At 40.8% G+C, this 24,387-nt stretch overlaps 1 protein-coding gene across 1 annotated transcript; it reads right to left on the reverse strand.

Moving 5' to 3' along the window:
- pitx3 (paired-like homeodomain 3) lies at positions 1–24,387 on the reverse strand. The gene is made up of 4 exons (XM_037124861.1): positions 24,148–24,387; positions 16,247–16,364; positions 12,111–12,316; positions 1–2,263 (listed from the first exon to the last, which is right to left on the reverse strand). The coding sequence occupies exons 2-4, from the start codon at positions 16,353–16,355 to the stop codon at positions 1,694–1,696; spliced, it is 885 nt and encodes a 294-aa protein (XP_036980756.1). The 5' UTR covers positions 16,356–16,364; positions 24,148–24,387; the 3' UTR covers positions 1–1,693.

Here is a 24,387-nt window from a genome sequence, read left to right on the forward strand (position 1 = left end):
GGCTGCTAGAACAGGGGAGGGAAAACAAATGATAAAAAATAAATATAGGAGAGTCACAAACTCACAAATCTGTCCCTGGTATTTGAGGTTGAGTGAATGTTTTATAAAGCATCTATATTCACAGTCAAACAATTATTAATTAGATAACATGTCCCCTTTATAAATTATGTGTATTATAAATTGTACCGACCTCTAGTGGCAACACAGTTTCAATGCTGAGTGGTCTAACTGTTCAGACAGCTGCTATGACAAGATATTTTATTGAAGCTCTGTACCTGAAACCGTGACTTTGTAGAATGAATCTAGAAATCAGCGTAAAGAAAAAACAACAGGGGATGTCAGAGCAATAAACAGTTGCAGGGACTGATGGGGATTGATGGGCTGCTAATCCCTCACTTGTGGCTCCATTGGGACACCTCGCTCCTTGAGGCCTGTTTGTAATTCTGGCGCTGCTTCAGCCTCGGCCTCTGTGAATTCCTGCTGTGTTACTGGATAGCCTGCAGTTACCACTCGGAGTTGGGGTCAAACATATCGCAGAGCAGCCATCGTGAACATCTACTGTATATCTCCCTCCATCCTACTAATTGTTTCATCTTCGCCTAATTGTTGCCATGGAAGTGAGTCAGGGTTTCCATCGCATCCCTGTGATTGTTGTGAGAACATAGTGTTTTGGCCGGTGTCACACAACTAATGCCTGGGCTATAGATCAGAGATATGAGAGGACATGTACTGTTCACTCAATGTCAAAGTCCATTTGTAGTACATAAAAACAGATCCTTTAATTGGTTCTTTAATGAGACAAAGCAGGCTACACCAGGAAAAAAAGCTTGTTTGTTATGACAACTGCACTCTTACATACATTTTTTACAGGCATGGACTCCCTTTGTATAACACCACACAAATCTATATATTCAATGGCTTTTTAGAGTTTTAATTGAAGAATCTTGATAGCTGATATTCAGTTATGGGTGTGAGTAAACTGATGTATTTGTATTTAACTGCTTGAGGTTGTGCACCCTTCACAGGACCGCCTCCTCTTGCCCGCCAAAACTGACCTTTGACCTTTGACCGTCCATGAGGAGAATTCAACAACAAAGTGTAAAGTTCCTAAAGCATGTGCTTACAGTGGGCTACATCAGTCTAGGTCCTTTGCTTTTGAAGAACATGCTTTTCTCATCCTTAAAGTACATTTTTATATATCTTATGTCACATACAAAACAGAAAAAAGTCCATTATATACATCTTCTTTTTCTCCTGTACGGCAACCACAGGTCCCTCTCCTGTGATAGTAGCAAAGATCACATTTGATGATTTTGGGCCAAAATGTTGACCGCCAGTCCAGTTGAAGCATCCATGTTTTATTATGCCTTAGTTTCTACATTTACTCTAATCATGCAGTTCAAAAGAAGGAAAACATGATAATGGATAATAATCTTTAGAAATCCTTTGAAGCAGCTGGTCAGTTTAGCAACAAAGTCTCACAAACTGAAGAGAATTCCTTTGAAGCGCTGTGGTCCATCTGGGCATGTCTACTTGTTGTCAGTCTTGAAGATGATTCTCATTGAGAACCATCAACACATGATGTGCCAGTCTTCAGCACATCTGGCAGCTTGTGGAACTGAAGAGATGAGAAGTGGGGGAATTGTGGACTTACTGGTCGATGGGGTCAGGGGTCATTGTTGGAGCTTTTTCTTCATACCGGCCGATCCACAGCATATTGGCAAGGGCTCAAGTTGGATACAGGGTTCTGCACTGCCGGATAAGCAAAGTTGGCGTGTTGCTTGGCCTTGAGCCGCAGGCTGGCCAGGCTGGAGTTGCAGGTGTCTCTGTACATGTAGGGGCTAGCTGTGGTGGCGTAGGGGCATGTGGTAGCAGTCACCGCTACCGAGTTGAGTGCTGAGGGGCTGTTGAGGTTGTTAAGGTTACCCAGGTTGTTGAGCCCCGTAGTGGGAACCCCGGCCACTGCTGAGGGCACCATGCTCGAGGCCATGTTCATGGAGGGGATGGAACTAGGTGGGGAGAACATAGGCTGGGATGAAAGGGGGCTTACATTCATTGAGTTAAAGAATGGGAAACTCTTGGCAGATAGCGGGCTGCTTGCTAGGCTCTTAGTGGCCCAGTTGTTGTAGGAGTAGCCCGTGTACATGTCATCATAGGGCTGCATGAGTCCATTGAACTGGGCACCAAAGCCATTTTTGCACAACTCTGCTTGCTGGTTCCTCTCCCGCTTTCTCCACTTTGCACGCCGGTTCTTGAACCATACCTAGGGAAGCCCAAAGAAGAAAAATAATTTTTCGTGTACAGTCTACATGTCAAACCCTCTGCGGTTTCCTGAAGGGCCTTCAAAACTTGTTTTTTTCTTGAAAACATGAAATGCACTTGACTCAATAAACAGGCAGTTACATTGTTCTTTAAAAAAAATTAAAAATTGATCAAAAGTATATGACATCACCTTTTTCCAACCCACCTACCTCAGACCAGCAAGGGGAACACAGAGCAAATGCAAAAGATACTGATATCACTGTGTTGGTTTTGTACACTCAAGGGCCATCTGTTCTAAAGACTGACAAAAACCACACCTGTAGAAAGCTCTTGTGGCTGAATCGGTTAAGTACTGGACTTTCATTCAAGAGACTGGGCCTCATATGCTGTTTGGAACATATTGCACTGTTCAATTACACTAAGTTATCTTATTGTTTTAATTGTATCCTGTTTTCTGTTCAGTCAGGTTTAGGCAACAAAAGTACTTGGTTGGGTTTAGGAAAATAATTAAACATGTGTGTCAAAGAATACATTCTTTGTATTACTCCAGTCTGTGTCCCTGAGTGGTCGAGTTGTGACATTACAGAAAATGTGATTGGTTGCTTTCAGTGGTGGCCCTGGAACAACATAAATGATGACACAGCAGTATCAGATCATGTACAGTTATTTCTGAAAATACATACATGGGAGAACATTTCCTTTCAAATACATGCCTAATGTTGTGAAAGGGTCTATTTTAACCCAAACCATGTCTTCCTAACGCTAACCTAACTGTAAAGCTGATGATAAGAAACAGAAAAGACTGAAAAGAAAACTGAAAAGAAACAGAGAACAACAGGTGATCTTGAACAGTATAATCAGTGTTGGGGAAAACTACTTGGCAAGCGTAACTTGTAACACTACTTGTAGTTCAGCCTTACAGTAGTTTGAACAAACTACATTTCTACCCCTGGAGAAATGTAGTTTGTAAAATTACTGCTAAGCAAAAGTTGCTTTAGCAACTACTTATAATCATTATACTCATTTAACTCAGTGTTAAATAAATCAACATATGGTGTGTGTGAAACAAAATATAATAATCTATAAAAAAATTCACATGCAAGAAGAAAAATGCCTCTCAACTCGAGAGGAAAAAGCCAAAAAAAGTCAAAATTATTGTTGTTTTCAGCTTGCAGGGCTCACATGTGAACACGTAGGTCGTGTCTGTAGATGCATCTATATCCAACATGTACATGCTCAAATATGGCTGTGGTTGGGATGGTGTGTTTGGGGTGCATCAGGGGTAGCTGAGGGTTGTCCATGACATGTTTGTGCCATATGAGCACTGCCTTACTTGGCACTTTGAGTGCTGGCTTGGCATGTCACGACATGTTTCATGTCTTTTTGCAAAAAAAAATTTAAAAAAAATCATATATGTATTTATATTATATAGGTCTTTTTAAATTAAAAATATTTCATGTTATTGGTCAAAATGATAGTTTGTCAATTGAGTAGTTAAACTATAAAAAATGACCCAATAAGTGGTTGAAGTACTTGATGCAGCACAAAATATGAATGTAGTTTAACTACCAGCAAGTTACAGCAAATTGTTAGTAGTTAAGCTATGTAGTTCAACTACATGTAGTTTAAGTCTCCCCAACACTGAGTATAATTATGTGTGTTTAAATCCCATTCTCCTGAGTGACAGTCCTGTACTTAATCCACTCAGCCACAACAGCTTGATAGAATTATTTATTATCATTATTGATAGAAAAGTAAGATCAGTTTGAAAATGAAAAATGGCAGTGACAGGTGAGGGGAATTGTGAAGTATAATTTGACAAATTCCAGCCGACATCAGCGAGCTGTCTGTGATGTTGACATGTGTGGAGTGAACCATTTAACTCACTCGCCAATCATTAGGCAAGAGATGTTTAAAAAACCTCTCTTATAATTCACAATTAGCGTTATTTTTGCACACAAGGAAAAAATAGAATAATGGATTTTCAAATGACTTTACCTTTAACTATTAGAAAGTTTCAGGAGTCAATAAAGTCTCATTCTAAAACACATCCAGTCAGAGTATGCTAACCCCTCTCAAACATTTCCAGTCATATTGTGTGCCTATTCATCCTGAGTTTTTGAAAGACATAATGATCCCAAAAAGTAACTTGAAGTGTATCATCAAACAGTCATATTAAGCGAGGCTTATTAAAACTAATCATTGACTTATTTGAATAGTAAATTCCAATGAAAGAAATGTCAGAGGAGAGCAATCTTCACATTTGTCATTTGATGATCCTATATTTGGAGGATATGAAGTGGATTAAAGCTTTGGTGAAAAAATTGTGGGTTTTCCGAAATGAAAACTGTACCAAGTTTTTCTCAAGAAGTTTCAAACAAACTTTGACTCAGAATCACTCAGAAACCTTTCATTTTCAGATCTAGAAAGATGTAACAACAGCATGTTATAGAGGTCTGCTTGTCATTTGTTGACACTCATGTATTTGTTTTACATTAAAATAATTTAGTATCAAATGTTTTATCTTTTAAATCCTTGTAAAACCTTTACAGGCCTATCCTATGCTGATACTCTGCCGCCTCCCTGCTGCCTTGGCATGCATGCTGTGTATCATCCAATCCTCTGTTATTATAGTGACAGTATGCTGTTAACCATTAATATGTTGAGTATAAAGTGCATGACTCTGACTTTTCCATCCCACACAGTGACAGCAGTGGAAACCCCATGCCAGAGGACAGAAGCTACCCAATCTTTACTGTGACTCAGAGGCAATGTTGTTTGAAGGTTTGTGGAAAAGGTTGAATGTCAAGGTCATTCAGTGACTCATCTGCAGTCATGTTTACGCGTCTTCTGGGAAACAGTCACATGATTCCCTGAAAAGCACTGATATGCACTTGATATGAATTCAGATCAAGCATTCTGAGACTTCTGATGATAGGGGGTCTAGAGTTTGTTGTCTGTCTATTGCTGACTATTCTGAATTATTGAGAACATGTCTAAACATTTGAAGCTCCAATTTCCCAGTGGAGACAAAGATGTAACTCAGGCATTTGTCTGACAGATGTCAGGATCACCTTAAGGTGATGCTGTAGAACCAGTAAAAAGGTGTTTGAATAAATGAGCGGAGGAGAATGGAAATAACAGAATAAAGTGGTTAAATGTTCTTGTGAGTCATCACAATACCTGTCACTAATTTCAAATGTCCAGAGTAATGATCAGCCCGATGAACAGCAGGTGAAATACAACGGGAACTTTTTTGATAGCACTTTAGGGTCACAGTCAATACAAAACACATTTTTAAACTAGAGTGGTGCTTAGTAGTGCATACCTCTGCCATGGTCTTTAATTTGTTCAAGCCTTATCCAATATCAAATGAAACACAATTTAATCTGCCAGATCCAGCCACCTAAATACACCCGAAGATCAATGTATTAGTCCCTGAAAAATTTGAATGTAAAAAGAACAGTTTGAAGTTTTGTGGGAGTCTGTGTAGTAGCTGTCGTAAAATCCTGCTGACAAACCAACCAACCAACAGCTGAGGAACTTAACCTCTTGGCAGATGTAAAAAGCAATGCAGCATTTGTAACTAATCCAGAAACTGGAATCATATATGAAAGAACATTTCATAGACAGTTGACAGAAGTCTTCTTGAAAGTGTTTTGACTTTTAATTTATGTACATGGTATGGGCACCTGGGCACTAAGGACACCAACAGACTGCCTAGAATAACAAATATGGCCAACAACTGGGATGTATATAAAACACAAGTAAAACAAAAAGCCATAATAAATGTACCTGATCTGGTTCATCAGAGCTCTTACAGAAGCTATAGAGCTGCTGCAGCATCAAAGAACATTTACAAATGTAATAACTTTGCTCAAATTCTAAAAATCATTCACCCTGGAACCATATTCATTATTGTTGCCTGTACTCTGAATGTGTTATTTGGTATTGTGTGTATTATGATGTCATGTGTTTTAAGGAAGTTGAAGTCAAATTTCTGCATTTGTAAGCAAAGATTATTATGGATACCGTATGGAGAATGACTGAGTGATGACTCTGTTGCTTTTACAGAATATTTTCACTGCTTACTCTATTTTCTCAGGTACTGGAATAAACATTTATTGGTAGACTACAATTTTATTGGGGTGTAACATTTTGATCCAGAAATCAACATGGTTTTAAATCCCAGCTCACTTGGTATTACTGATACTATTTACCATAAAATGTATAAAGATATGATAAGAACATTTATGGCTTTATTACTCATTACAGGTGGCAATATGTTTCTGTGTCAGTCTTTGAACGTAAACTATAATGTTGCACTGTCTTCACTAATTTACTCTGTATTTAAACAGTCTCTGTAAAGTGTCCAGATGGTTCAAAAATTTGATTTGCAGATGAGATCAGTTTTTTTTTGTTTTCTGAGGAATTTTAATAACAATTGGAGAATAGTGTAAAAAGATACAAAATTAATTAAAGACAGATAAAATGCAGCCCTTGTTGGTTGTGATCATTGACTAAACAGTTAAACAGTGAAAAATGCCACTGTGATGCCGCCTACAGAGAGAATGAAGCCTACAGTGGGTGGTACTGGCCATCACCATCTTGGCAATACCTGAGTCTGCCTAACTCCCAGCTAACCCAAAATGGGCAAACAGGTGGAGTGTGGTTGGAGCTGAAGCCAGCCTAATTAGATTAACAAGCCCACCTGTCTGGAAGCTATCTGGCTAGCTAAGGCTAACGAAATACCTGTGTTCACGCACAAAGGTTAATACTTTACATTTACTTGTGGTTTGTTTATTGTTTATCTGAACAAATACTTAACTCTACATTAGCGGCAAGATAGCGAGCAACACCAGGCACACTCTCTTTCTGTTAGTGTCTTTTACTTTCCCCATCTCTTCGCTGTACAGTAGCTAAAGTTAAGTTAGATACATTTCTCCTCCATTCAGCAGACAATCGAGAGAGTCACTGCACATTACAGTGTATTTCAACACCTCCATGGCCTTTTACAGCAGGCAAGAGTGAACATAATAATGCTTTGGCTGCATGCATTCAGTTTTAAATGTTTATAATTCTTTTCGGTATAAGACTCTATGTTTGAATATTTTGTCTCTTTCTATACTGATCCTTTTTCTTCATATTTCTAAATTAATGCAGGGTCAATGCTGAAATACGTACAAGGAGGAGCACGTGGCCAAGTGGAGGATACAGATGATGAGAAACCATCTACAAGCAGTTCAGGCACACATCAACCCCAGCTGGCCAGCAGGTCTGTAGACTCCACAACAGTACCAAGCCCTGATCAACCACCCTCAACCAGCAGGTTGGGGACAGATACACAGCAGAGAACCACCACCTCTGAAAGCACAAGTCCTGTCATTGAGAGTCCATCAGCAGGTGACAATGTAGAGACCTGTGTGACCTGTTGATCAAAGTTGATCTTCCTTTTTCGTTGTATTGTTCTTAAGTGTTAGATTGTGATGCTGCTAATTAAAAGGAGTGAATTCTATGAGTCGATGAAAGCAGCTGTGGTCAAGCAAGCAGCAAAAGCTAATGAAGACAAGGAGCTGTGTTATTGCAGTTATGTTCTAAAGCACAAATTCATTCATTTTGACAAGACACATGAGTTTGATTTCTTATTTTATTTCTGTTATTTGATAACTGAATATTTGAATTTGGCGCCGTTTGTGATGAGTTAATGAGTCGATTAAGCTCATGTGTTATTGGAATATTGAATTCCGAAGGTTTAAACAGGTGTACACATATTTCCTTCTTACTTACTTCCTTCTTTACTTATTCAACTAAAAGCTGAGAGAGCTTGTGAAACATTTTTCCCCTATATCTGTATGTATACTCAAGTTTTTCAGACCCAAATGTTGACAACATTTTCAATTTTACTTACAAATTTAAAAATACTGTTGAAATCTCACTGACTTTGGTCACCCCTTGGCCTTTGAGCTAGCACCACCAGAAGGTCGAATCTTGAAATTTGGTGCAAATATTTTATATTTCCAGATGATGAGCTTTAAAGACTTGTGATCCTCTGACTTTCCTTCTGCTGTCACCATGACATTTCAATCCTCTAGATCAAACTGAAATGTCTTGACTGTAATATCTCTCTTTTCACCTAGCATTAGGTCCATATATTACTGGTATCATGACGTTCCTACCATCCTCAGCTGTACTTTGTGTTCATATTGAACTATACTACTATAGCACCTTTTGCTCATAGCTCGAAGTAGCAGGGCTTGAAATAGCCAGAACTCACAAATCTCACATTGGCGTCAAAGTTCTTTACAGTCTGTGAAGCATATGTCTGAGTCTTATCAATATGTTCTGTCAGACTCCAACTTTGATGAATCAAGCTGACAGGTGAAGTATTTTTGGCATGCAGGAATCTGCCTGCATGCAAGGTTTAGAAAGACCACTGATAGACATTAGGATGGAACAATGTGTAGTCTGTTGTCCTTTCAAAATAACAACCAAGAGTGCATGCTATGTGACCTTTCATCCAGCCAACATTAATTTGAGCCATTACTTGTCAGGCAGGCCAGCAATTGTATCGTCATCTATCAGAATGTGTGTCCTCCTACTCTATATAGCTACAGTGACCAAACCACTGGGCATGGGCACATACTGCTGCACTTTTGACATTCAAGTGCTCACAGTGTGTGAGCTGAAGCTTTGGTAGAAGGGAATAAAACATTTTCCATAGGACATGAAATAATAGATTTTGTAACTATTAAGGAGCCATTTATTTTCTGCAAATCTCCCCATTGTCGGACTAATAAAGGATTATCTTATCTCATTCCAACACATTCTTTTTAGGAGTTGCCAGTCAGTCTTTTGCTTTAACAGTGATAATGGAATATTTCAAAGCTCAGTACATGGGCACTGGAATATTTTTCACAATAATATCATACTGGTTTTCAACCTAAGCTTTTCTATCTATACTCTATTGTCTCCCTGGTTGTGTTAGGTTATAGCCAGATTTAAAGATTTTTTAAACTGCTAAAAGTTTGGGTAAGTAACAGCTTTAAAGGGGCAATATGGGAGATACCATTTAAGTTTTAACATAATAGCTGAACTAACATGATGAACAGAGTTTGAGAAAACATCAGTGCTTACTCTCTGTGACGTCTTTGTACTGTGTTGCAGAGAGACCTACTGAAGATGTCACGCTAAAAAGCTAGCCCCGGCCCGTCCTGACTCTTAATACCACTTAGTATCTGAGGGTAGGCTGATAGTACCAGTGGACTCAGCTGGGAAATGTAAAAGTATTGTGGGTCTACACGCTGTTTTCACCTGCTGCTGATGTCCTACTCTCTCGCTCCTCTCCTCTTCCAGCCTGCAGTGTCTTCTCCTTCCAGGAGTCATAATCCTGGTTAGAGCCGCAGTAAATCATCTCCGTAATGTATCCCCTATCTTCACACTGACCTTATACACATTTCTTGCCTACATCCATTGGGTACTATTGGAGAATGTGTTTGTTCTTGCTGACAGTGGTCGAACAGCGGGGTACACCCTCTACTAGTTTCCAGTTCATCACAGGGTTGACATGCAACCATACAAGCTCACATTCCCACCTGCGGGAAATAGAGAGTGACCAATTAACCTCACTTGTCCGGGGCAGGGAGCCAGAGTATCCAGAGAGAACCCACACACGTGTTAACTTCACACACAAAGGTCCCAAGCCCGGTCTCAAACCCAGGACCGTAAGGAAACAGCACTAATCACTGTGCCATCGCACTGCCCTAATCAAGAATATTTCTAACGAAAAGTTGCAAATTATGCTATATTTTAGATTTTGTGTTTGTCATTTTTTCAGCTTTATTGCATACTGCCTGTGGCAAAAATTCTCTTATTGTGACTGAAAAAGAAAGTGGGTGTTTTGGATTAGGAGCAGCAGACTTTGAAACCATCCAACCTGACCATTTGGAGGAAGAGGGACAAGCCAGCCGGACTAAAAGCCATGCTAATCCATCTTGGTTTAAGGCTGGTCCTGGCTAATATCTGGTGGACAAAATGGTTAAGAGATGGCCAAACAATGTGAAATCACAGACTGCTGAGCCCAGAGAGATCTGTCTCCACTACAACATCAGGACCATGACCTGAGCTGACAGAGCATAGGACTACAGCTGGACATGGAGAGGAGGACTCCGTGTTATAACTTCAATGTTTGGTGCTCGTTTCCCAGATGTCAAAGTTTATTTATGAAGATGTTATCATCACAATCTTGTCGCTGTAGCTTACATTCACCCTGATGCAGAATCAAAAGAGGAACTACATGTTTATGTATATTTGTATATCAATAACTAGGGATGTCCCTATCCAACCTGCAGGATCACGATCAGGGCTGATTTTTTCACTCATCAGGATTGGCAATTTTGGACCCAAGTGAACGTGGACCAAAGCCTGATTATTATTATCATTATTTTTTTTCTTTTACGTCAGAGCAGAATTTGTGCCAGAACAAAGAGGCACCCGTAACATCACTCTGTGAATAAAGTGTCTGCAGTGTGGAAATTGGTTGATTTAGAAAGCAAAAGCAGTCCAACTGCAACACGTAACATCTGCAATACAACTGCTGTGTGGAGGGGTAACAAAGGAGCTCCATTTGATACTACATATTTGATATGGCATGTAAAATATAAAAACTCTCAAAGTTAAACAATGAGTTCACTCAGGCAATACAGGCAAAGGCACCCTAACCCTAACCCTAACCAGCAGCAAAAACTTGCAGATACTTTCAAAAGGAAATAACCTCAAGACAGCGACATGGCCAAAAATATTACAGAGAAGGTAACTGAATTAATCACTCTGGATAACCAGCTCATCTCCGTGATAGAGGATCAGGGTTTCCTGCATCACCCAGAGTTTTTGAATCCACGGCTATTTCAGCATTACATTACACTGACTCCACTTTCAAGTTACACCGTGTCGGTATGCGCACTAGTTTCCTGGGTCTCAGACAGCAGAGCATGTAAAACAGGCTATCGAGGAGATGCTGAACACCAGTGAAATAGACAAGCAACATGTCCACGTCATTTTACGTGATAACATAAGGAATATAAAAAGCAGTGGATGATGTGGAGGCACCAAGTCTGTGCTGCATCTCACACACTTCAGCTGCTGTACTCTAGGGTCTGCTGTCACAGTGCAGCGTCACACACTCACCTGCTAACACAAGGAAGGTGGAGGCCAATGTTGCAAATATGCAGAATAAGAAAGAGACATATGAAAGTATATACTTTGTTTCAACAAAAGAAAGAAGAAAAAACTATTAGGAACATCTTGGATGCAGGTACTTTTGTTCTTAATGCAGCTGTATTATCCAGGAAAATATTAGTTAAGGCCACGCATCTGATCAGGATCAGCATTTACTAAATATTAAAGGATTTGGATCAGGATCAGGGTAAAAAAAATCTGATTGGGACATCCCTATCAATGACTGTATAGGTTCTGTAATTTGCGTGGCATAAATTTACAAGTGACAGGCACAAGGGGTTCAGTTGGCTAAAGACCTGTCAGTACGCACTGACTACAGCCCATTGTGCAGGACAGACCTCAAAAACTACCCCCATGTTGGCTGATGGCTGACCATTGGCCTGATGTGTCAGGGCTCATAAACTGGTAAACAACAGAAGGGCTTTCCATCTTTTTCAGATTGTTTGCATGTTAAAATGCTACATTATTCTGCAGGTTTTCATTCTAACCAATAACTATGCTTGGCTAATTTCAATCAGATGGGAGAACCTCATCTCTAAAATAAGCTGCTGTAGTGACAACATGACCAGGGTTCTCGATTCCAGGGTCATCATGGCAGAGTTATGCATACCCACCCTGACCCGTGCCTCAGTGAGGTTGGTCCACACTGCAATCTCCTCTCTGGTGCTCATGTCAGGGTAGCGGTTTCTCTGGAAGGTGGCCTCCAGCTCCTGGAGCTGCTGGCTGGTGAAGTGAGTCCTCTGTCGTCGTTGCTTCTTCTTCAGAGAGCCGTCCTCAGCACTGGACTCGTCCAGCTGGTTCTGGTGGGATTTCTCGGTGTCTACAGACACACAGAATGGTGGGTGATTTCAAAAGAACACTGGGAGTGAACAGCATGACATGACGCACCATGTCAACAGGACATGACATGAGCGGGACCCACAAGATAGTTATGATATGAAGAAATAGTTTTATCAAAATGTTCCATGCTTGCGTGACAACTGACCATCTCACAACTCTGTCCACTGATGAAGACTAAAACATGTATTCAAATGAAATGACTTGGTGTTAATAGAAATGTTCCTGTAACTGGTACCAGATTTCACTGTAAGAAATTACAGACACATAAGTTTATTTCTAAGGCATTAAAAGGGTAATACAGGATATATAAAATAAAGTGTTACTAGTAGTACATGAGGGAAACAATGAGTGCATCGAATATCAAACAGCATCAAAAAAAAAAATCATCTCCACTCGTTCAGAGAATTTCTAAAGTTAAACAGGAAGCAGCTAAATTATTCTGACATCATCACTACCCCGTCTGTGTGTGGATGTATTGTCAATCAAACATCAAGTGAAATCACTCCATCCCACAGGCTGGAAATTGACAAGCATCATGGGTGTGACGTTACCAGGAGAGAATGGTTCTAAACACTGCATTAGCCAGGAGCACTGAGTGATTGCTTTTGGCCCCCAGTGCAGTGAGTTTAAAGGACCACACATCCATGTTATGTCTGCTAGGGCTCCTCTCCACCAGATCCTACTCCCACAATTTGAGGACCTCACAGAAAGAAGTGAAATTAGCTGGCCAGCTAATCCGGTGGATCAGGCTTTTGTGACTGGGGCAAGTTGGGCTCTGTTTGGCAAGGGATTAGCTCTTGGAGCAGTGCGAAATGATCAGCAGGGTTTAAAAAGAGGCTCTGCAGGGCCACCATCAAAACCAATAAGGGCCAGGCCGAGGCTGTTATCTGGCAGTAAACTGACACTGGGTAAGCTGTCACTTAAGGCCAAAGTCTACAATACAATACAGAGGAAAGGGCAGCCCTTTTCCAGAGTGACGCGCTGACCAACAATAGGAGCAATCTGACTGATAATGTGCCGACATGACAGAGTCGTTCCAGGTCAGCCTCTCAGAAGGCTTTCATCTGGAAAACAACTACAAGAGGCTTTTAACTAAATCACTTTTCAGCATTTGGAAAAGCAGAGACAGTCAGATTCACAGTATTAAAAGGCTGTCAGGTTCTACATTTAATCAAAGAGCAATAATGAGACATTTAAGCCATCAATATATTGTCCATTTGGGAGCTTTAAAAGCAGTCTCATTCCCCAGTGTAAGATAAAAGTATATAATGAAGAGACACTCATGTTATTCAGTAATGGGTGTGAGATATGTTAACTTGTCTGTGCCTGTGACCTGGGCGGCAGCTCGGTGTGGTAAGGCGTGGCAGTCTTCTTATCCTTCTGTAAAAACTAGTCCAGATTCAAGCTTGTGTTTTATCTTTGTTATATAAAGGGGGATAAAAGCAATAACAATAAACTGGAAGAAATGTGTTTGTGATGCCAACCAAAATAAATCCCATCATGGATGGTGTCTCTCATCAGGGAGCTGGTTTTACCGTCATTTTCTTAAAGTGATTCCAGGACGTGTCTATTTGCTGGAATCTTCTGGGTGTGAAAGAGCACATCAATAATGACAGCAGCCTGGATTGTGTGGTCAGGAGAGGTCAGGAGACCCACAGTGCACCCTGCAGCACCCTCACACAAAAAGTGGGTCTCTTTAACTGAACAAATGCAGTTACATTTGTACATGTCCTACGCTGCCAGCACTGACATCTGGGAAGTGAAATTCTGAGTCATTTAAATATTTCTAAGTCTAATGTAAAACTCAAAATATTGAAGCTATCTAGCTTATAAATGCCCATCATGTGCAGGTCTTTAAATGCAGAATGATGAAATGCATCATTTTTCTTCTTTAACCCATGTTATGTATGTATTTTTTGTAGAACAGTACACAGATTCAACTAAAGATAAATGTTTGACGCTATACATTTGATTGAATGTCAGTTATATTTAAATTTCCCTGAAATAATAATTGTATGACTTCAAATATTTGCCACATGTTCCTAGTACAGTAACCCTCCTACCCCCTGTATTCCTTGGGTTAGGTTTACAAATAAAGACATGTAACTGAGAGTTTCCTTTTCCTGTGCTGACTTCCACCCTTCTGAACATGGTCAGTGTGACACCCGGCCTGATAGAAGCAGCCTCTGCCATCAGAGAAAGGTTTCACAGACGCTGGATGAGTTTTAGTTTTCATGGGTGGTCATGAGGACGAGCCACAGCAGGAGACGCATGAAAGCATTTTTACACTACGTTTCTCTCCAGAATAGTTTGTGTTTGACAGTTTGTTAGGAGTGGTTTTCTAACATCACACAATTTAGCATTTAGATTATTATGTGTTACACACACATCAGCACACACCACTCGATCTAGACAGACGGGATGGGTTAAGATTTAACAATGTACACGCAAAAGTTAAAGATGGTTAGAAAAGGCCAAAGGTATCAGCTCAATCCTTTTACATAAAGTTCCATCTCTGAGGGACAAAATGACCTCGATCTGATCAGTAACAATCAGCCAGTCAATGGTCAGCATTCACCTGATCATTCACCTTGTGTGACCTCCAAGACAACCAGCAAAATCTACCCCAGATGCCATGTGGCTGAAACTCCAGAAAAGTGAGCTGCCTTTGAGTTAGTGTTTGAGAAACTCCCAGACATCTCACAGCAGGTGCAGGGTCCTGTCTGACTGTCTGTCTGGTATCAGTCTGGTGTCAGCATAATGATAACTCTTGATCATCTGTGTTCCAACATCTGTAGTGAGCCATGTGTTTTTCATAAAGCAACCGATACATTGAATCGATCATAATAAGAGCAGCTGTCTTGATTTCACCTGGTGCTCGATCAAAGTAAGTCGCCGCGCTCCGAGTCCGCTCGCAGGAAAAACGGCTCCGGCTCCCGTGCTGTTCATTTTCATATTCTCAGTCAAATGACTCCCAATCATCAGCCGCGCCTGAGCCGGAGGACAAGCTTTACAAAGAAAGACGGAGTCCGACAGACGGCTCCGGTTCTTTATGATCAACTGTGACTGAGCTGATCCCTGTCAGCCGTCCGCAGTTTGTCGCTTCATGTATTGGCTCAGATTTGAAGGTGCTCGAGCGGAAGATGAGCGGCCGGAGCGAGTGATCGCACCGCGGCCCCGCTTCTCTGTGTTGGCTCGGTGTGATCCACCCACTGCAGGCTGGAGCCGAGCGGGAGCGCACCGCGGCGGCGCTGCAGACAATGTGCATCTATCACTTATTAAAGACAATACATTAGTAGCCTTCGCACGCCTCTCGCGAGTATTTATTTATTTATTGTCCTAGTAATAATTATTTTTATAAATTATTGTATAGCTCCTATAAAACGAAACATTTTGAACTGTGTTGGAATATGACATGTGATGTGAATATGACGGGAGACTGGCCGCGGTCAGAGCAGATCATGACACTATGGATATGTAGTGTTAGCGATGTGATATAACAAGGAGCAGCGGGCCGGTCACAGCTGAACACACAGACAGCGCGTCCTCCTCATTTCAGCATGATTAACAAAGTGGGAAATTTAAATAATAATAATAATAATAATAATAATAATAATAATAATAATAATAATAATAATAATACTAATAATAATAATAACAATAACAATAACAACAATAATAATAATAATAATAATAATAATAATAACGATAATAATGACAATAATAATAACAATAACTGTTATTATCATTATTATTATTGCTATTATTATTATTGCTATTATTATTATTATTATTATTATTATTATTATTATTATTATTATTGTTATTATTATTATTATTATTATTATTATTATTATTATTATTATTATTATTATTATTATTATATTCACACGGTGTTGTGTTCACTGACCGCTGGTGTCCTGGCCTTTACATCCCTGGTCGTGCTGCGGGGTCCCGGAGTCGGAGAGCGACAGCGCCGGGCTGCGGGGTTCACTGTCCGTCAGCAGGTTAAAATCCATAACCAGGCTCTGTAAGAGACACACACACACACACACACACACACACACACACACACACACACACACACACACACACACACACACACACACAATCATAATTATATCGTTGTGTTACGACACCTCAACGTTTTCCTGTCACCATTACATTAATGTGTGCGTGTATCCATATATATTTAGCCTGTATAATTCTATATCTGTATATGTCCATATGTATCTATATATTTTTACATGACATTTGCTGATTAATTTGGATATACCTGCTTAATATACCTCACATTTAATGAGGGAAAAAGTCAGTCTGCTTTTCGTACATTAACCCGAGTTTATGTTTATAAAACAAAATAACGTTGTTTCAACAATATTTTTATATTTTTCACTTGATGTTATGACCAGTATGTGCATGGACAGAATCCTATATGTAAAATATGAACACACTCATTTAAGACTGTAGACACTGCTCAGGTATTAACACGCTCTGCAACCACCTGCACATACAGAGTACAGAGTATTCAAATAAAAATTAAATACTAAAATAGTTTCATTTTCAGTTCATAATTAACCCTTCAAAACAAACAAATGGCAGAGTACATCTTCTAGTGAAGTTACAATTAGAACATCATTTACCACAAAGTTGTTTTTATTTAGAAAAAGTGATTTTAAGTGTATTAATTACATGTGTACATAGCATTTCTTATTCTTTTGTTGGATTAAAAGCACAATTACTTTCATGGTAATGTGTCGGAGTGCTTTTCCTCCAGAGACTCTGTAGATCTTTTTGGGGATAGTATGAATTTCTTTCTGTCAATATCGACTCCATTTGATGTGGGCTTATTGTTCTTTGTTTAATTTGTTGATGCAATATGTTTCTATTTTCTCTTCGATCTTTCCGTTCACCCCTGGTTGTGGTTGTAATCCCGATCCCTTTCTATGAGCCTGTCATAAGCAGCTACAATGAGACCGGGCCTGAATTGACTCTATTTCTGGGTACAAGGGGAGAGCGATGGAGCTATTTCTGTAAAATACACAATGACATTTCCAAGCCAAATTATAGGTGGTGAGGTAGAACTGTTGCTCAGTGGAGCCCAGAAATAGCTGGTCACTTATTTATCTGACAGCAGTTAACACCTTGAAAATGTTGCTGACTACAATGCTGCTAAAATCAAGAAAAGCATCATGATGAAAAATACATCCTAATCAATGTCCATGGTCAGGGATGTGGCCAAAGTTTTACTCTGAAATGTCAAGTCCTCATAATGTCCTCATGGGAATTTGAAGGAACAGTTCACCTAAAAAGTAAACCTCAGTCATTACCCTCGATGCACAGTCCAGATCATGCACTGTTATCAAGAGGGTGTAACAAACGTTTCAATAGTGATTTCACTGTTTTCTAAAACATTTATTAAACAGCTTTATAATGGCCATCCAGATAACATTTAAAGATGAACTACACAGTATCTAATAAACATGTATTCAGTAAAAAAAAAAAATTTAAAAAAACATCGTTACAATAAACACTTGCTTCATAAATCGTTTATAAATCATTATAACTATTAACTGATGTTTAGTTAACAGTTGGTGGTTAATGTTGGTTATTATAAAGAGTTGTGTTCAGCTGTGGTATTAGAAATAAGAGACAATAAAAGCAAAGACCTACACATGTCAAACCACTATATCCAATGTGGGAACAGGTATTTACATAGAAGAACAGAAGAGATAAAGCAGGTGTAAAGTGAAGACTCAGTCCACCTGAGCTCAGCATGCTCTTACAGTTAGCTCCCCTTTCTATTTACCCTCAGTTTCCCAGGACATTGATGAGTACAAGATTATATTTTACAGGTCTTGAGGACAGCTTTAAGGCTGCTACAGACTACAATGAATCCATGTCATCAAAGATTTAAAAAGGTGATAAATCTCATCTCTGAAAATCAAACCATGAGTCTGAGCGGGGTTTATCCATCCCTGCTGACTGTCTGGATGTTGCCAGTCAGCGTCATGGTGGCAAACTTTGTACTTAGAAGCAGCACATTTTGATTTTCCTGTGTTTCCTTGCCATCTTTATGCCACCATGCCAGTCCTTTCTGTGCCAGTCACATGTGACTTCTGCTGGGTTAAATGTGAAGCCTTGCAGGGCAGCCGAGGTTCACACTCAAAGCATGGCATGGCATCAAAAAGTCACAGCAACACATTGTACACCTTGGTTGAACTCTTGAACCAGACTCTGAAACGTCTGAAGTTGAAATGGCATTATTTCCCTGGGCACTCTTTGAACATCAGCATAAGTTTAATACACTCTCTCAGTCACACTATTCTTAGAGCTGACAAGGCCGAATCCTCAAGTGGAACTCAGTATAACATCAGGACAGAAAGGAAAATTGACTAAGCGTAATTTTGCTCATTGACGATTCTGGTGTTATACATGCTCACTTGATTGTGTATTTGTTGTTCAGTTTGAGTCTCATGTAAGTTTTTGGTCAAAATGCATATGCAGGATATTTAGTCCAGATGGTCTCAGAATCACCCTCTGAAACCCACTGTGTGTATTTGTGTAAAAACTCTTCTTCAGGTCATTAAAACACCAGAATAATCAGACTCAGTTCTGCCTGCATGACCTTGATGTACTTAATGGTTTTTACATCTGTTCTTCTTTTGCTGCTCGTTGAAAATATTCCTTGTAAACCCCTGCTACACAGACCAGCACCTCCAGTTTTCATTTACATTTGAAGAAATCTGGAACAGAGAGCTATTCTAACTGCTCACTCTGTTTAGATGTGCAGCACGCATGTCCCGGCATGAAAACACAATGTACCCGCCAGTCTAAAGTGCAAGGCTCAGACCAAACGTCTGTGCGGCAGGAATACAGCATATCTAAACTCAGTTCTGTGCCAATTCAAATTCTGAATTTGAATTTGAATTGGCACAGAAAATGTCAGACTGAAAATGTCTGACATAGATTGTGCCTTGTCTAAAAAAACATCTCATAAAAATACCTGACTTGCACTACAGCTATAATCAGTACAGACACAGGACAATTATGAAACTCGACTCAGAGCAATCTTATAAATAATCAATTTGAATCAGTAAACGTGGAAAATCTGCGGTTTACAGGAAATTAAGACCAGAAAAAATGTTCAAATTGGCTGTGATGGTTCTAAATGTACTGTCTCACACTGTCTACACTGGGTTTTAAAACTGATGGGATAGCGGCTGTTCTTTTCACCACAGCGCCTGTCACATATCACATCACCATTGTAAGTTATCAAGAGTTTTCCCTTAAACTCTGACTGACCCTTGCTTAAAATGGTGTCAGTCATTCTGACAAAGCATCATAATGCTGCACTAAAGCCAACCTGCATGTTCTGATTAAAGGTTTAGCACCTTATTACCACTGAATATCTATGACATCTGATAGGTGAGTCAACGTTTTATTCCATCAGACACATCTGCCGTCTTCTTTTTGACAGACAAACAATGCCTCAGCGCTGCCTAATGCATGTTTAATATTTGGCACTGCTTACACAAGTAACATTCACCAGAGACTATACAGAAGGACTTGCATCTGTTTTTTGTTTAGCATCCATGAGAATGATCAGAGAATTTCACAAAAGATTAGCAGACAGGAAAATGGGTATTCTGGTGTCGGCCAGAGGCCATCGCTGCGTCCCTGGGAAAGTAGATGCAAGACGGAGGATGAGGTTGAATCTCCCAGAAGAGAGATTCCCTCGGTAAGCACACTCCCTGTGTGTTGTGGCTTTGGATTAATGAGCCTCTGATATGGATTTGGAGGTTAGATTTGACTCGTGGGTTAGAAAGATCAGTAATTCCCTTGTTCTTAACGGCACACATATTCTATATTGTTTTTGTCTTTTGTTTCGTTGGATGACAGCAAACGATGTTTCTGTTTTCATCTTTCCTGTTAGCAGTACATTCTGCCTGGTTGAATAAGCTTGATTTTACATGTCTCTCTCTTTTTTTTTCTTTTTTTTTAACCCCCACCCTAGAACTAAAGTGCATATAACCCCCCACTACTTCCCCTCACACACCTCATTTACACACTCACTGAACATATTCCTACCTGCCTGATTCCTGAATCTTGTGTCTGTTTATCTTGTTCTATATATTTCACTTTTGCTACATATTTCTATCTATTTTTTATACTTGTTTGTATTTGATATTTATTTGTCAAACTAAGAGCTGCTATCTGTGTTTCATTGTTTTTGGGACAATGACAATAAACATCTATTCTGTTTTATTTCTATTTCTTTTATTATCTGATGTTCCAGCAGCCTCGAGATGAAGCATTTTGTTCATAACCACCAGAAACAACACAAGCCATCACTTACTATTATGACTTTTTTCAACAAAGGTAAAACTGTTTCATGTCCTTTTCCAAGAGGCACAACTGAGATTTCCCATTGTTGAAAGTAGCACAACTCAGCACTAATGTACAAGAAAAGAAGGCAACAAGGGACAAATTCAACACACAAGTGACATAAAAGTGATATTTAACTCTTTAAAGTTAAAAATGAGTCCATCTAATTTGGATTCAAACAGCGTTACCTTGCTGTGTGCTGGGTCGTTTATCTGGGTTTTAAAATCAAAGACACTCCACAAACTGGTCCCAGTGGCTGCTGGAACACTTCGGTCTGGGTACTTGCCTGACAGAGCAACAGCTGTCCCTTTGTGAGTGCAGAGCCCCGGCCCACTATCAGCAAGGTCCAGTATTTTGGTCAGAAATATGAACGTGCACCAGTCCGGGGGGATATATCCGCAGAGGCAGTGATGGATGGACGGACGGCCTGGTGTCAGTGTGGTGCTGAGAGGCTGGCTGGCTTGGCAACGAGGGGCTTGTGGGTGATTCAAGCCAGTCATTTTGTCCAGAACAAGGTGTCAGTACGCCTCCCCTCCCCCTCTCCTCCCTCCCTCCCTCCCCTCCCAGCTACACGCACATCAGGGGTGCCACATGATTATATTTCCAAAATCAAGAGCCCCTCTGCCCCCTCCCTGTCAGCTCAATATGGCCAACAAGCTATCACTGAGCTAACAAGCAGACTGAAGTGCTCAGTAGCTGACAGCTGGATTGATCACACAGCCTGTGTTGATGCTGATGTATGTGAGTGTGAGCTAACCCCTACAGCCTACAGCCGCTTTATGAAAATGAAAAGTGAACATGAGCTGATCTCACTTGAACCCTGCTCTTCATCCACCACAGAGGATATCAGAGGGTCAAGGCTATTTCCTGGTGCACTCTACCACTACCTCCACCTGACATGCTGTTCAGCCGCCTCCATAAAGCCTGAACATTGCTCGCTGGGACTGTGTTTACTCTCACCGCTGGGGGCCTCCTGTTTAGAAAAGGACGCAAATCAACAGCAAGATGAGAGTCTCTGTTTGCATAAGATGGAGCGCTTTGCATGAGCACCCGCCCGGTGACACCGATCTCATTAAAATATATATCTGCTGATAATAATAGAAAATACAATAATGGAAGGAAAAATCCTCTCATTTTTCGGGAGATTGCCGGGTCCATCTGGCGCTGCGCGCCGCAGACTGCTTACATTTCCACGGCCCGCACGCATTAGCCCGGGAATTATTCATAAACGCGTCGAGAATTAATTCCCGGGATTAAGAGTTGATTAAGATGTGTGTCACTTTGCTGTCTGAGAACTTATTAAGGGCCTCCTCGAAGAAGCGGCAGATGGAATTTCAGTCCAATGTTTGTAGATGTTAATTTCTGCCCTCCTATAACAGCCATTTGCATATGATTGAGTGAGGCCGAGCAGTCCTGAGCAGCAGCACACAGCCGGGGAGAGCAAGTCCACCACGGATCAACAGCGAACCTTTAATACAGTAAACCTGCGGTTCTGTGTCTGAGCTGACCCAGGCCCAGTCACAGTGTCCAAATAAAGGAAATGATCATTTTATATTCATCGTCTGTTCCGAGCTCAGGCAGAACTCATGATGATGGTCCGTTTAACGAGGCCGTCACATTGTTCTGCTGAGGCCGTGTGGTCAGGTGAGCGTCTCTCTCCAGTCAGGGGAACTAGATGAGTTGAACACATCGAAAAGTAAAGACGCGGCTTCCGCTCGGATCGTAAATCAGCGCGCTGTCTGCTGCTTAACAACGATTTCATGGAATTACGCGACTTCGTTCATAAACAATAATCTGCTCCTGTTGGGTGACTTGCAGTAAATTTCCTGGCTAAAAGGGAAAAATAACAGACTTTTGTTTAATTTTAAAATGAAATGTGTGTGTGTGTGTGTGTGTGTGTGTGTGTGTGTGTGTGTGTGTGTGTGTGTGTGTGTGTGTGCGGGGCAGCGCTGGCCTCCAGCAGGCCGGGGCCTTCACTCTCGCCTCTGTGCCACATGGTCGGCTGATCGGAGCTAGAAGAAATATTTACATCGTACCCTGAGGCCAAACGTGAACTTCGATTAAACAAATCTTATTTTCATATGTCCTGACCTGAGATCTGATGCAAAAGAGGAGGCTAACTGAAGGCCTCTCAGAGGAAACCTCTCCAGTCTGTGATGGAGAACCAGAGAGCCAAGCGCGCAGCGCGAGCTTCAGAGACGAGCCTAAATTCATTAGTAAAATAAAGGTTCACTCTCAACTGCGGAATAGACCTTTAGCTATTCTAAAATACTTCTATTTAAAATAATGAAGATTAAAATAACCCTTACGGATAAAGAAGCTACATTGTGGCTCTTCAGTTAACCTGCCATCTATTTTTCTTGCTGCATTTATTTTTGCAGGAGTAACGAACCTCTGAACAAGCAGCTGTCCGACAGACAGACAGACAGACAGACAGACAGACAGACAGACAGGCCGCCAGCAACCTCAGCACCTTTACAATATTATTAATTATACGAGTCAGAAAAAAGCCTCCATTTAATTATCATTAGTATTATTATTATATATGTTGTTGTTGTTGTTGTGTGTACAGTCGGTAGTATTACTGTTTGTATTGTCATGGCTGATATAATTAGTTGTAGTAGTCAAAGCGGAACATAAACTGGTGTTTCTGCCGTCCAGGATCAACCTACAATGTTTATATAAAAACGATAATAACTAAAATGATCGTCACAATATTTCTATATCCATGTTTGATATTTGACGTGGCGTTGTGGGGTTTGTGTCTGTGCGCGTCGCGCGTCGGGAGGTCGGGTGTGCGGCTCGGTCAGCCCCCTGCCGCCAATCACTTTGTCCACATTTCCAAATCATTCGGACGGGTCAAATGTTTCCTGCGGCCGCCTGTGCGAGCTGCGGGACTTGTGTCAGAACAAACCCAGAGCCGCAGAGGACAGCGAACACGCCTGAACCTCCCGAAGGCCTCCGACACGAACACACGGAGAATTCAAGGCTGTAGACTTCGATCTTTTTTTGCATTTCGTAATCTCGGTGAACATTTAGTCTGAACGGAAGATGTAACCCGTGCTTTTAAATACGTCTCGCTGTCTGAGCTGTTGCCTCTCATCAGCATCCTGATCTGCTCCGTGGACGCACAGCAGACGCAACTCCTGCTGTTCACATGGTCCTTTTTCTGCGTGTTTCAAGCCACACACACATCTCTTAAAGCCCATTCTTGGTACTTTAACCTTTAAATAAATGAAGAATCAGGCTGTGCTGGTATCATGGGACGCTGCAACTTGTTCCGTGCCAGAGAGTTGTCAACTTTTTAGGGACAAATCAAAAGGCGTTGGATGGATTCCAGATTCACAAAGACAAAAAGTGTGAGGAAGAGAAAGAAAAGACGAGAGAAGAGAGAGGGGGTGAAGTGCGGTCATTTGCACTTACATCGAATCCCGGTGTGATTAAATTAATCCGTGGAATAGGCAAAGAGCTTTACTGCAGGCTGATGGGTGTCCTGGCCTCAGGTTTGCTGGTGACATGGACAAAAAGTTCCTCGGTACGTCAAAAAGTCAGAAAAGGCGTCAGTCAGTCAGTCCGTCAGTTCCCGTCTCCCTCTTCTTCCTCTCTGTGCTGTCAGACATGAAGGCTGTGGAGGACTGAGGTTTGATCCCCACACCGAGTATA

The sequence above is a fragment of the Acanthopagrus latus genome, chromosome 15 (genome assembly GCF_904848185.1).
Source record: "Acanthopagrus latus isolate v.2019 chromosome 15, fAcaLat1.1, whole genome shotgun sequence".
NCBI lineage: Eukaryota > Metazoa > Chordata > Actinopteri > Spariformes > Sparidae > Acanthopagrus > Acanthopagrus latus.